Below are 14,841 nucleotides of genomic sequence, written 5' to 3' on the forward strand. Positions count from 1 at the left end.
CTGCAGAATTCATAACAAATCCACCAATGTACCAAACAAAACAGATTTAAAAGTGTTTTAAATTTATTATTAAAAGATTGGGAAAGAAAGGGATGTCATATGTAAAAAATCTTCAGTAAAATTACTTATTTTTTTAACTTTCAGATAATATGTTTAAGCTATACGTCACTTAAATGTTATCAATGGATATTTTTTGTATCATTAATAATCTTTCATCACTCTCTTATTAGCCCGGGACTCAAGCAGGAACCTTTAAATGACGCGAGTAGTTCCATGTGTGATGTGGTGGAATTTGAACATAATAAAGAATGGATAGTAGCAATTTTCCACCACAGGTTTAAGTGTACCTTTCTTGTGGGTGACCTGAAAATGATGTCATATATCAAAACCCGGTCATACAATTAAACTTATCTAGTGGAAAATAGCTACTATCTGTTCTTAATAGGAAACTTTAATTTCTCTGGGGGGCTGAAGTACTTGCACTTTCACCCAGTCATCCATCTTCATGCAGGTTATTACATTTTTCTACCTTCAGCCTCTGATCTAGTTATTAGCACATTAGCATCTTACCCATAACCTTTTGGCTTTATCTGAGAGTGCTCATAGCCATCCTTCAATTGAAGACCACAATATAACACCATTAATAAAATCATCATGCATTTCAGCAGAATTCATCATTGAATCCATGCTTGCTTTATCTACCACCATTGACAGCATTGCAATTCCATTTGTTAATCACCATATATCCTGGAAGTCACATAAGCTAATATTCATATCATAAGTTATTTGATTATTTCATTTAAAATTTACATATTTTGGCAAACCAATGGATTTATGAAGGAAATTTTCACTTTTGATTTGACTGCATAATTGATTTTATTTTATCGACTAGAATTGAAGCAAAGCAGTTAGTCAAGCTCTTAATTATCATGAATTTAACATCAATTTTTTGAAGTGCCATAATTCATGTTAATGTCTACTTTAAATTGCTGCCAAAACTGATTTATTTTAATCACTTTCTCTAATAAATGTAGCCGACTACTAAAGCTGTGGGCGTGCTAAGAAGTAGTAGTAGGTATTTCATGGTTTCTGGCTGAACTTTGAGGAAGTTCATGTTCATTAAATGAAGAACACAATGTATGAAGACCAGTGGAAAAATACATTGTGTTCTTCATTTAATGAAGTAGTAGTACGGTTTGAAACTAACTGGATTAGAACTAAACAGCCAGCAAACAAAGAAACTGGACCAAATATGCATGCAAACATTAGCATTTAGCTTCATGCAGGGACTTACTTTTAAAAAGCATATTTCCATTCTCATATGCACAATCAAATATTACAATGATGCATTTATAAGTGAGCAAATATTAAGAACTGATAGAGCTACATCACTACGAAGGTAACCATCCTACTCTATGATGGACAAGATGTACGACCATTTTTTTTAAACCTCGATGGCAGTTCAACTAAATATAAAGATAATATAGTGAAACAGTAGACGTGCAAAAAATTTTTGATCAGGATGTCCACCAAGCTATGGATGAAAAATCTGCAGTTTCCATTTTTCTGGATTTTTTTTTGAAAATTTTCATGAGGAATAATATTTTTATATCGGGGGTAAATCTATAGACAATCCACGAGTTTTGCAAGATATAACTGAAGGAAGTGCCCTCTGGGTCTAAAAATTCACTGACCTTGAGCTGTTTTTGAATTGAGTCAACATGTACACTACAATAGATCCATAATTTAGTGGGAAAGAGTGAGATTTTTCACTCTGCATTTTTTTACTTTATCTATATTTATGTCCCACAAATATACTTTTCCAGCAGAGTGTGAGAGAAACAAAAGGTCAATCTGTCCACATTTGTAGAAGTAATTTTGAGAGCAAATATTTAATGGGCACTTCAGAAAAGAAATGAAAAATGTCCTTTCCTGTTTTAAGAATTAATTCTTCCTACAAGTGGTTTTTTTGTTTTCAGTATATCAGCAACTATGGAACTTTGTACGTTGTTAATCATTCTATTCAGTTTCTTTGATACTTACAAACCATGAGCTAGAGGTAAGCACTAGAATCATTCAGCATTCATGGTTCTACGTTGATCTAATGATATGGTTGCCACATGTCAAGTTATTCCCAAAAAACAGGTGATCATTTGCTTCAATATACTTTGCACATGAATCCTTTTAATAGGATTTGGAACGTTTTGGAAGACCCATACAGCGAATTGCTGTTTTGTTTCGGGCTCATACGCATAGATCCAAAATTCGTCACCTGCGTACATGTTCTACATAAACAGCTTTTGATGCACCACGATTGTATTTGTTGAGCATTTCTTTACACCAAATGACACAAGCATCTTTTCGAGCTTTTGTCAAATTATGCAGGATCCAAAGCGAACAATTTTTTTCACAGCTAAATGTTCATGCAATATCTTATTGATGCTCGTTCTACCAATTCCCAAGGATACCTCAATCCCACGTTAAGTCACATGACGATCTTACTTTACTAGTTCTTGCACAGCATCAATGCTTTCTGGAACAGCAACTGATTTAGGACGACCGAATATCGTCACTGAGAAAATAGCAGCCATGATGGAATTCTTTATACCAGTGTTTCACCGTGGCAAAGGATGGGGCTTCATTGCCAAAAGTGGAAGTGAGTTGTTCAATGCACCTGCCTTCATAATCCACGTTGGAAGTCTTAAAAAATCATTGCACAAAAATGTTCACAAGTTAACTCCATTTTTTCGCTGAGACAAAATTTTTGAGTCACTGTAAACAACACAAGTTATGATCAAATGACAAAATGTTCTGAAGTAAGTTAACGTTAAAAGGATCAAACTTTCAGATGGAAACATCAGATGGCACCTAAAGCACTTAGTGTTGTCAAGGCTCAATATAAAAATAGCACCCCTCATACTGATGTTGGGATGATAGTTTATTAATTAGTCAAATTAAAACAGATATGCAACAGTATAAATATTCCCTTATGACAGGATAATCCCATTTTTTCACAATTGTCGAAGTCCCTGAGAGTTACCCTTTCTTTTCCTATTATTTCCAATTGGTGGACACCCTGAATTCTTCGCACACCAAAGTGGGTAAATGACTATATACAGACAAGGCAAATTAAATGTAACCACCTCTCCATATATTTCTGGCTCTTTTATTCACCAACAAAGTCTAACTGAACCACCAATCAGGGCCGCTAATTAACCTGAATGGCTTTATACCCTCTTAAATTATTCAGGCAAAATCAATTAATCTTTACAATACAGCTTATTTTACAAGCCAGACTTGATTATGAGGCTTGTATAATTACACTTTTATATATGCAGAAAAACTAACTTAAGACATTCAGTAGGTCTAATAGACTCATTGAATTATTCCAAGGGATTGAGGCAGAATTAGATGCAAATGTAAAATTTGAAGAAGCAAAACATTATTTATACCTTTGATAACAAATTAATTTTTTTGGATAAATTAATTTAAATCATGAGAATACCATTATATGCAATTATATGCTAATCAGCATTTTGGCATACATCACGATCATAATCAAAGAAAATCATTTTCCATTAACATTCTTGAGCAATTCTGTTTATTTTTACAACAATACCAATGAAGTAAGATTTGCAATATTGGGTTCAAAATACCTAGCTTCTCAAATTTTGAGATAAAAACTCTTCTTACCTTGAGAAGTTTTCAGATATCATGCTTTTGAGAAACAAAAAATATTTCTGCATTACAGGCTTTCAAAAGCTGAGTATTTGCTGCTTCTTGCATAATATCAAAAAGTAATAATCAAATGCAAGTTAATGGTCTCATTTACCGATGAAAAATTTATGAATCAGACCAATATATTACTCTTTGTCACACCAAATAATGATTATATTATGCATGAATTCAATCACAAAAAATTTTTAAATGTCAGGCATAAGAAATTTAAAATGCAGTTTTCAGCACATACCTGGGGTATTACAACCAGAACATGACTTCACCGTCCTATATACCAAAAGCAATACTAAAAATATAAAAACCAGCATCTTCAATTCATAGAACTGCCTTCAACAAAAACAATGGAAAGTAAATAGGAGAAAATAGCGACAAGAGCACAGACATAATGCAGATTTGAATGAATTAAAAGAAAATTTGCATTGAATGCATTCCTATCCTATTCCTAATACTTCAACGAGTTTCCACAAGAATTCAATTATTATCATTACAATCTCATTGACTTGTTTTTCATTAAAAAGTCAATGACATTTTTAAGTTTTCACACATAATGCAAACATCAATTATACATATTTTTCTTTTCAATTACAACTACTCTGCCATCACAAGAGTGAAGGAAGTTGAAATGACTCAATTCTAATCACAAATGACAAATATTAACAAATTATATTTTAGAGCAATGTTTAAATATTTTTACTGAGTTTATTCTCATATTTCACATATTCCCTTTGAATATCAACTTTCTAAAGACAAAAACTATGCATGCAATTAATGCAAGAATGAAGAACTTGAGGTAATATTAAGCAACTGTTTTCAAATCTGCAGGCCCTTGAATATCCCCAAATTATATTTAAAGCCATTAGAAGAAACACAGTACAGACTGCATCATGACTAAGCACTGATGACTTCCCAACAAATAGGCCAATTCTATGTTCACTAAACTTATATACCACTTCCATATACAAAAGACTCTGTCATGGATCCAAAACGACTAATCTTGAAAACTTTTGCTCTTTAGAAGAAGAAAGCTTTGCATAAATGTTGTAAGGCTTCTAGGGAGAATTTAGTTACAACCAAGACATTCATATTTTCTTTCAATGAACTAGGCTTTTAAGCTCTGATTTCTCAGAAGAACTTTACCATGATGTCACACATGATTAGCAATTTTATATTAGACTACATGCCTCAACTTTCAGCAAATTAAAAGTCAACAACTCACCTTTTAATGATCATTTTAACGTGATCCTTGAAAAGTAAATATTTTTAAGACAGTCTTGAGAACTCTACACCATGGTAGGGAACCTGGAGGGCAATGACTGTCATACTTTGCCCTTATCACATGGCCATGGGATTAAAATAAGCTGGAAGCAATATTGAGGGAGGGGGGAGTCAGCGACATCCTCCTTGGAAAATTCTTGCCATTTTTGCGAGGTCAAGGGCTTTGAAAACATTCCTCACCTTTATCAGACAACTGTATCATAACTTTTAATGCCCAGGGGAGCAGACAAACCCTGGCACAATGCTACAAATAAGTTGGTCAAAGGATAACAAAACTCATTAAGGCACTAACCTGGCTGTATATCCCACGATAGTTCAATCCTTGAGGAGGCATGTATTGCGATACATGAGGTGGTGGAATTGGAGCAGGGTGAGGATGGTGAAGGGGAGGGTGGGGCGGGTGAGGCGGATGCGGAGGGTGGGGTGGATGGGGTGGATGAGGAGGGTGAGGGTGATGTGGAGGTGGGTGAGGGTGGTGTGGAGGTGGGTGGTGATGCATTGGGTAGTGAGGTGGAAGATGTGGTGGCTCCAGGAACGTGTAAACGGCAGGTTCACCTCTCTTCATGGCAAGAGCATTTAATTCCACTGTTGGAGTAATGTTACCTGGATGAGGCATTAGAATAATCACAAGATATAAAAACATATTAGACTAAACAAAATACATCATAAACTTGAAAAATATATCACATAGTATAAAATATGGGCTCTAGGCATTGGACAATAAAATATTTCAATAACATGGGTAAAGAAAAAAGTTTGCCATTCAGTAACATACCAAAACACTTGATAGCAATAAAACTGCTATACATCAGAAATTAACTTAAAATCACAGCTAAATGTACCACATTACTCAATGATTTAATGAGAATATTTACACCCAAGAATCACCTGCATCAGCAAGAACTACACACCATCTAAAAGACTCAAGTTTAGCTAAGGGCGACCTTTATGTCTTCACTATTTACTCCCTTCTCTTAATTTTCCAATCATAGCATATTAAAATGAAAATACTTATCATCATTCACATTGACTTTTATATTAACTTACATGCATGAATTAAAAATATTTAAAACATTAAAAATGAAACATCACTAAAGTTACAAATAACATCAGTGCCTCTATATATAAATATGCAGCAGATTTAAATATTCATAAAAGTAAAGATAAGTACAGAATTATAAAGTTTGTACTGGCCTGGGTATTCCTCCAAGTTATGTGTGTAATTTTAGAATTCTATAAATTTGTACCACACCCAGGTAACATAAGTTACCTTTTCAAAACACTTTCAAAGCATAGAAAGTACTGTTACAGGGTCCATTCAATAAGTATTGTGACTGGTTTGCTGCAGCCTCAACAGAGCAGTGGTAGATGGGGGTCCGACCGGTTGGCTCGGTAGAGCAGTCCCCCACCATTCAGGTGGGGGACTGCTCTACCGAGCATGCGTTGAGACAGGAGGTGAATTTTTTTGACGTGTGATTGTTTGTGGTGTCATCGCGCCAGCATGGAGCGCACCATCGAGCAACGCTATGCTCTGAAGTTTTGCATTAAACTCAGGAAATCCATAACGGAGACCCTTGAACTCTTTAAACAAGCTTATGGGGATGATACCTTAAGCTGCACAAGTTTTTGAGTGGCACAAAATGTTAAAGGAAGGCCGGGAGCTCGTTGAAGACCAGCACCACATCAGATGCCTGATGACCGCTCGAACAGATGCTCAGGTGGCCAAAGTAAAAAAAGTTTTGGACTTTGACAAGCGTTTAACCATCGTCCTTATCAGTGAGGAGACCAGCCTTTCAGTCGGAACCGTCCACACCATTTTAACAGAGGATCTTGGGTGAGGAAAATGTACGCAAAGCTGGTGCCGAAAGTCTTGAACGAGGAACAAAAACTGTCGCAGGTGAAAATTTTGCAAGAAATTTTGGACTGCGTCTAAGCAGATGAAGATTTCCTCACCCCCTCCCTACAGCCCCGACCTGGCTCCACCTGACTTTTTCTTGTTTCCGTGAATAATAAGGGAGCTCAAAGGATATCGGTTTGACTCCATCGAGGCGGTTCAAGCAGCGATGACAAAGGCTCTCAACAGTATTCCAGAAACCAACTTCCAGCGGGCTTTTGACGAGTGGCAAATGCACCGAACTAAGTGTATCCATGCAGGAGGAATGTATTTTGATGATTATTAAGTAATTGTAATGACGACTGCAATAAATTGTGATTTTTGAAACCAGCCCAATACTTACCGTACGGACCCTGTAAGATAGCAAGCCATTTTCAAGTTGTTTATTACAGTCAATGAGCTATGCCATTAGCCATCATAGCTCATTATCATAAGAATTATGTTAACATACAGATATTTTGGGACACATAAATATTTTTAGATAAACACACAATACTTAGGTCGTGGGAATGGTCCATACATCAATTTTATGTCATACATTTTGCAATAAACAATTCTATGACAGTTATTTATCACTTTAGTAAGGAAATGTATTCAGTTATATAACAGTACCAATTAAGTTTACTCACTCTTTCCAAGACGAGGAGCTCCTGTGCGCTGGGCAGTGTTAGACCTTGGAGGAGGGTGACGGTGTGTGGTGGAGTTAAGGGCAAGTGCCGCAGCAGCATGCTGTGCCTTTTTGATGCTGTGACCCTCAGCCTCATACTCCTCGCCACCCAGTTGCAGCATGACAGTGAATTTTTTCTTGTGTGCTGGCCCTGTCTCATTTGTGAGTCTGTACTGATGTTGGATCTATTATAGAAAGAACCAAGGAAATTCCAGCCATTGTAAATCCAAAGTGGTCAAAATTAAATTAGAGCCATACTACTCTTTCTAAGCAGCAATTTTTTATTGTGTTACCACAAATTTGTTCCTGGCATTTTACCTTACTAATTCAACACAAAGAGAATGCATCATAAAAGCAAGCCATTTTGGTCATCGGCTACCTCTGTAAGTTGAAACATTTTAGTAAGGTAAGGTAAGTTTACCTATTATAATAATCAAGGTAACATGTGTTCAGTAATATGCTGCATTGAAATTTTGCTTAGACCTGAAGAAGTCATCAGCAGAGGCCTATGAAATGCTACAGGAGGTTTATGGAGAGTCTGTTCTTCCCTATAGTACGGTTAAAGAAATTAAAAATATTTAAAGAGGTGAGACCATTAACTTCTAAGGAAGGTTCACACTGGGCTCCAGTCACTGCTCTTACGGAAGTAAACATTGACACCACTACTACCATTTTGAGAGGAATGTCAAATTAAATTAAGAGTGCAATCTGGATTATTTATTGAAAATTTAATGGGTGATACCCACGCATTGGTAACAGAAAATTGCATACGACACATGTTTGGGCTCAGTAGGTTTCGAGACCGCTCATATTTCAATAACAGCATGTTTATAGGTAGGCATTTTCACAGTCGAAAATTGGTTATAAAATTTTCATTCTAAAAGCAAACAGCAAAGTTGCGTGTGGAAATCTCTGGCATCACATACACAAAGAAAAGCCAAAGTGGGCCCTTCTACTAGGAAAGTTAAGGTTACCTCACTTTTTTATTTTTAGGGCAAGATGTATCAGTATGTCATACCATCTCACAATTGTAAATTGAGCAGAAAATAGGGATGCACTTAAAATTCTCCCAAGACCATATCGATCACCAAATGGCACATTTCAAGGCAAAAGGCTGGATGTTGTATCAGAATAATGCATGATGGCACATCGCAGATGCTCTTTGCCGAATATCATATGAAAATCAGGTTTAAAAGGGTTCCCCAAAATCTCTTTAGTCTTGCGGCCCCATGACTTTTTACTGTCCCCCCAATATGAATAAACACCTTCATGGAAAGTCTTTTTCATAATCAGAAATGTTATTGGAGACTGCTGAGGAGATTTTGAAGGACCTGTCATAAAGGACCTTGAACTGATCCCACGCGAACTAGATTTCTTCTAAAGACCACCTTTACACTTGTTCCTTAAGCTTTGGACATTTAAGGGCACATGAATGTTACGTTTTTTAACTCGTATCTGCATTCACTAAACCAATCTTCTGTTTCCTCCATTCTCATATCATTTTCTCAATCAAGAGCCAAAATGCCTTTCAGCTGCCCTGTTTCCTTGTTCTGAAGATTCCGTTTAAATGCTATAATACTGTTATGGAATCGTTGCATTGTAATGCACATTTAGCGGATGACTGTCAAAAGTTACTGTCGTAGCATTTCCCACAGTTTCATGGATTTGTCAAAGGTAAACCATCCATAGTGTTTGAAGTTGGCTTTAACCTCGTGGACTGTGGCGCATCGTACAAAACTACAAATGCCTGTGACTGGGTATGTAAGGTATTTTGTCACAACATATTGTTCCCTTTAAAGCCTCCAAAACCTCCGAGGGTAAGAGGATGCCACGGTAGCTTAACTGGCTAACACACTCAGCCAGACAATGAGGGATCCAAATTCGAATCACAGTCAACGTGACTGATTTTTACTCTGACATTGTTGCATTGTAGTGCCCATTTAATGGATGACTACATTAAAAGTTACTGTTGCAGTATCTCCCGCAGTTTCTTGGAATTTGCTATTATATTGAATGAAAATATTTGTTTTTAAATCCCATGAGGTTACTCTAATTTTAACTTTTTATGCAATACTTAGTTTCTGAATATACTCTTAAGTTTTCCGGTTTCCCTTAGCAGAGGTATTTGATTTCCATATTAAAAGATTTTGTAAGGGTGATATCTCCTGTAAGATCTCCAATATCCTACATACCTCAGTCAAAGCAGCCTTTTACCTACCCCTTGCTCTCTCCAAAATAATAGCTAATGGCAAAGACAAACAGGACATATTTCTCAAACAGAGCATTTATTAACTGAAATGTAATAGATGCAACATCTCTTATGTCGGTCGAACAGGGATGAATTTCATGACACAAGCCAAAGAACACTACTCATCACATAAATTAGAACTCCAAATTCCCTCTCCGCAAAACATTTCATAGAATTCAACCAAAATAGCAACTATTATTCCCCGAAATAACGCATATCCTTCCTGAAGGATTAAAAATGGATGCTATCAAGCAAATCAAGATAAGAAGGCACTTGGCAGACCCCAAAATGACCCTATGTAACGAGCAATTGTATCCACAACCTTTGCCACTCCTTTCTGAGAAACTAACCTTGAGGGAAAAAATAAAACCAACCATTCAATGCACCTGCATCTTACCCTTCCCATGCCCCACCACCCCTGAATAGCCTCGTTTATAGTCTGAACTAGTCTCTAAAGCCCTCTTTTGATGGCAATTTTTTAATTCTCCTACTACTTTGTCCTTCAATTGACATGAATTCAGTGCTTTGCAGCAGTGCCTCTGGACCAAATTCAGGTTTCTGATAGTTCTCCTTCCCGGTCAAGGCAAATGATTTTTACACTGAAATTTTTGTATAGTTTTCCTTGTTCCATCCCACAGAGTAACTAACTATTCTCTATAATTATTAGAGCTCATCAGCATATTGAAACTAATTCAAGACCTCTTCCAAGGTCTTGAATTAGTTTCTTCACATGAACCTCATCAACCTTCAGCCCTAATGACTGGCCAGATCTCAAGACAGACTTTAGAATCATATCCTGAGCTATACTGTTAGTGGTGTTGAGAGCATGCATTAATCATAACTTAAGTACATTTAAGGACTAGTAAACAATGTTTAAAAGCACACCCCAACAAAAATACCTTGATCCTAAAATAATGGGTGCTGAAGCAATAGTCCATTAAACCAAATATTGTTCCAACAGGAAGAGGTATCATATGATGGAATAAGATGAAATGTCAGTTAAAAAAACTTCTATTTACAGAGAGTGATGCATTCTTCTGCATTAAATTCGGACAGGAGCATGACAATGATTTACATATTCATCATATCAGTACTATTATATTACTGATAACTCTCAATAGTATGTTGTAGATGGGTTGACATGAGTTTTTTAGAAAATAATATTTTTGCCATTAAAAATCTTAAGAACATTATTATTACTATGGGTATTCTCCCAGTTAAGGTAGGTTTAGAAACAGCATCACCAATTGTACAACAAAACATTTAAAACTGGCAAAACTGTTGTCCCACAAGCCAACATACACAACATTAATTCCCAGAAGCAGCACCAAACCTTCATCAGAAAGAATTCGGGGAAAGCCTTAAGATTAACAATACGTTTACTTCTCTTGCCTAACCAAAAACCACCTGGAATTGGGCACTACAGTAAGTCCCTCTTCATTTCCACATCCTTCTTTCCTCCCTTCATTCCATCCCACATGCCTATCCTATTCCTTCCCCTTCCTTGTTCGCCCAACATTCTCCCCCTTCTCAAGGTCTTCAATGTCTCATTCCCAATCAAAACACTCTGAATCAATCTTTCCTGCCTCATTTTAGTTTCTCCCAACAATTCTCTCTCTTCCCTCAATATGCCCATCACTTCCACATTTGTTTTTCTTTCTGTTCATTGCACCTTTTTCACTCTTCTCCACATCCACATTTGAAAAACCTCCATTCTACGCCCATCATCTGGCTTCATTGATTACATTTCCGCACTGTACAAAAACACCCTCTGTGTAAATGTTTTGATGAGCCGTTTCTTAAGCTCCTTACTCAACATTCCTGTCAACGATTCCTTCCTCCTTGTGAAAGCTTCTTTGCCTTATGCAATTATACTCCTTATGTCCCCCCAACTAGTTTGACCATTTTGGTCCAAAACACTTCCAAGATAGGTCAACTGTTCTACCTGCTCAAGTTTATGAATAGCTATTTTATTGTTTAACTTAGTCTTCCTCTTTTTCAAAAATCACATTACCTTTGTTTTCTTATATTTATTCTCATCCCATACCTATTACACTGACTTTCTAATGTATTCAGCAATGTTTGCAAACCCTTAACTGACTGGCAAACTAAAGCTTGATCATCAATCAGCAAACCTAACTATTCATGATTTCATGAGTTCTCCACCAATGTTCATTCTTACCTCCAGTTCTTCCCATGTCACTTTTACCATTTCCTCCACATACAAGAATAAAGCAAACTACCAATTATCCATGCTATTTTCTTCCTAAAAAAACAATCTTAAAGATAATTAAATGCTTTTAAACTTCAATATACTTTTTTGAATACACAGGTTTGAAATAGCTGGGTTTTCTAAAATGTTTTCAATTTCACAAAATAGAAAGTTGCTAATAGTATTTATAATGTTCTAATTTAAAAATTTTTGCACTCTCTGTACTTTCTCATAATTGTATCCCTCACATTCATACTCTTCTTATTCATTAGTGGTGATAATTCCGTATTCCCCTTAGAGTGGAGCAAATGAATAGCTTTAGTAGTGTAAAAAATAAGTTATTAATTCTCTAGAGTACATTATTTTAATCAGAATATAACAAATATGAATCTGTATCATCGATCCTTTTTGTATATTATTCCTTAGCCAATTATTTGTGTTTTCCTGGCTACATGACTGGTTTAGCTTTATCATACTCTCAAGTCTACTCTATGCTAAAATGCACAGGTGATAATAGACATCCTCATCTTACCCCTCTTCCTAACACTACCCATCCAGACTCTCCATCCATCACTCTAACCTGAACATTGGATTGGTCTTCTATCCTTTCAATGTACTCCTATTTTCGACAAAACATTCATTAATTGTACCAATCCACTTTATTAGACCCCTTCTTGAAATCTACAAAACGGAAATATACATTCTGATGGTATTCTATGCTCCTTTCAATTAGTGATCTCATTACGGCTTTGACATCACGTATGCCTCTCTCCTTCCTGAATCAAAACTGATCAATCCTTAAATATTCATTTGCCATCCTTTCCATCCTTTTATTGATGATCCTGGAAACCACTTCAGCAAGGTGAGAAATCAAGCTTATTGTTCTGTATCCCTCACATATCATTGCTTTTCCCTCTTTTAGGATAAGAACAAAAATGAATCTAAGTCTTCAGGCCAAATTCCTCCATCATAAATACTACAAATTACATAAGGTCCACAAAAACTCTTACTCCCAACTTTCCTGAACTTTAAAGTAGTTCCGCGGGAATGCTGTCTAACCCCAGACCCTTATTTGACTTCAGTTTCCTTAATTCCCTTTCTATCTTCCAATAAAGTAAGTCTGGACCCAAGCTATCCTCAATTATATCATATTGCCTTTTTATGACTAAGCTTACTGGCCTAATGTCTCTACCATAGAGCTCCTCTATACATTCCTCCCATCTCTCTTGAATCTTCCCTTTTCCCTGACTTTATCCCCGAACATTTTTTCTGACTTATCTTTGATTGCTGATTCACTCAGAATTTAGATTGCAATTCATTCATTTCAGAAGCAACGGCAATTAAACCATCGCATTGTTTCCCTAGTTATTAATTTATGTAGGAACATGCATTATAATTTATGCCTACAGCTTAGTATATGCTACATACATTGAAAACAGCTGCTGCTAAATTCAATAGCCTCGGATTATTTCTTTAAAAGTGCATCAGTTTTTCGTGAACTCTCACTGCAAAACTTGATGGTCTAAAATTATTTTTTTTGGCCTTAATTTTTAAAGTGTATCAGTTCGTTTTTTCAAATTCAGTGTTCATTATAACCAGCAAAATCAAATTGCATGTATTGCAATAATGATCAAATTATGTTTTACATAAAACTGCATTGCAATAATGACCAAATTATATGCATCAATGATTGTTACCACGGCAGTGTTACAGAATTATGCTACATATAAATAAAAGTACTTATTTTGAGGAACTATTAAGTTTCGCACACAAAACATCATACTACCACCTTACACAGGTACATATCTAAGGTCAATAATACAAATTAAATCCTGTAACAAGCACATAAATAAATTGGTACAGGGAAGCCGGGCATTGCAGCTCCTGCTTATATAGATATTTCTAAGCTTTCAACAAAGCTTTAAGAATTCTGCAAACAATAGGGTATTTTAATTTTCCTTTACTTTGAAGATCTAGAATGACTGCCATTTTACATGGAAGCACGTTTATACGAGGGTGATCTGAAAAAATTCTTGGCCTGATGATGAGAATGAAAATTTATGTTTCCAAAGAAAGTTTTATTTTTCCAAATTATTGCCCTTAATGTTAACACATTTCATCTAGCAGTGTTCCAGGGCTAATATCCTGCATCTGTACTGTTCTTTGGAAATGCTTCACAGTACTTGTCTACAGCAGCAATCACTTCTTGACTGGACAAAAAACTTTGATCAGTAGTGAAAATTTTGAGCTTTCAGAAGATATAGAAGTTCGAGGAAGACAAATACGGGGAATAAGGTGGGTGTTCAAACAATTCATGGTGTGATTCCCTCAATTTTCCAATTGCCAAAACAGTTTTTTGGGTAGGTGCATTATTCTGATGGAAAACTGTTTTTGCCTCTGCAAGCAAGACCTGTTTTCACAATTTCCTGCATCCCGTTTCATTAGAAGGTTAGAATAGTACTCTCCAGTTATATTTTTGCCTTTTTCAAGAGAGTCAATCAACAGAATTCTTTTCATATCCCATAAAACTGACATGATGACCCTTCCTACTAATGGCACCGTCTTCAGCTTCTTTTGGAGCTGAAAACCAGCCTCTAATTGTTGTTTCAATTCTGTTGAGTAATGGCAAATCCATGTTTCATCTATTATTACATATCAACACTGAAAATCACCGTTGATTTTCATAAAGCGTGCCAAGCACTATTTGGAAAGCTTCGCCTAAATGCAGTTTTGGTCCAGAGCGAGCATGTGCGGCACCCATCGCACACAAAACTTTGTCATTAGCAATTAATTAAGAAAACTTTATC

The 14,841-nt window shown here is 36.0% G+C and overlaps 1 protein-coding gene across 6 annotated transcripts in view; it reads right to left on the reverse strand.

The window, feature by feature from the left end:
• The window catches only part of stau (double-stranded RNA-binding protein Staufen), a 94,594-nt gene that overhangs the window by 55,233 nt on the left and 24,520 nt on the right, over positions 1-14,841 (reverse strand). For 5 of the 6 annotated variants that reach the window (XM_071584591.1, XM_071584596.1, XM_071584594.1 and 2 more), the window contains exons 6-7: positions 7,537-7,759; positions 5,306-5,616 (exon numbers count right to left, since the gene is read on the reverse strand). In XM_071584591.1, the coding sequence (XP_071440692.1) occupies positions 5,306-5,616; positions 7,537-7,759 (534 nt within the window). The remainder of the gene's footprint in view (positions 1-5,305; positions 5,617-7,536; positions 7,760-14,841) is intronic. The other variant, XM_071584595.1, reaches the window with a different exon arrangement.

This window comes from Hetaerina americana, unplaced genomic scaffold (assembly GCF_022747635.1).
Source record: "Hetaerina americana unplaced genomic scaffold, ioHetAmer1.1.p SCAF_2, whole genome shotgun sequence".
NCBI lineage: Eukaryota > Metazoa > Arthropoda > Insecta > Odonata > Calopterygidae > Hetaerina > Hetaerina americana.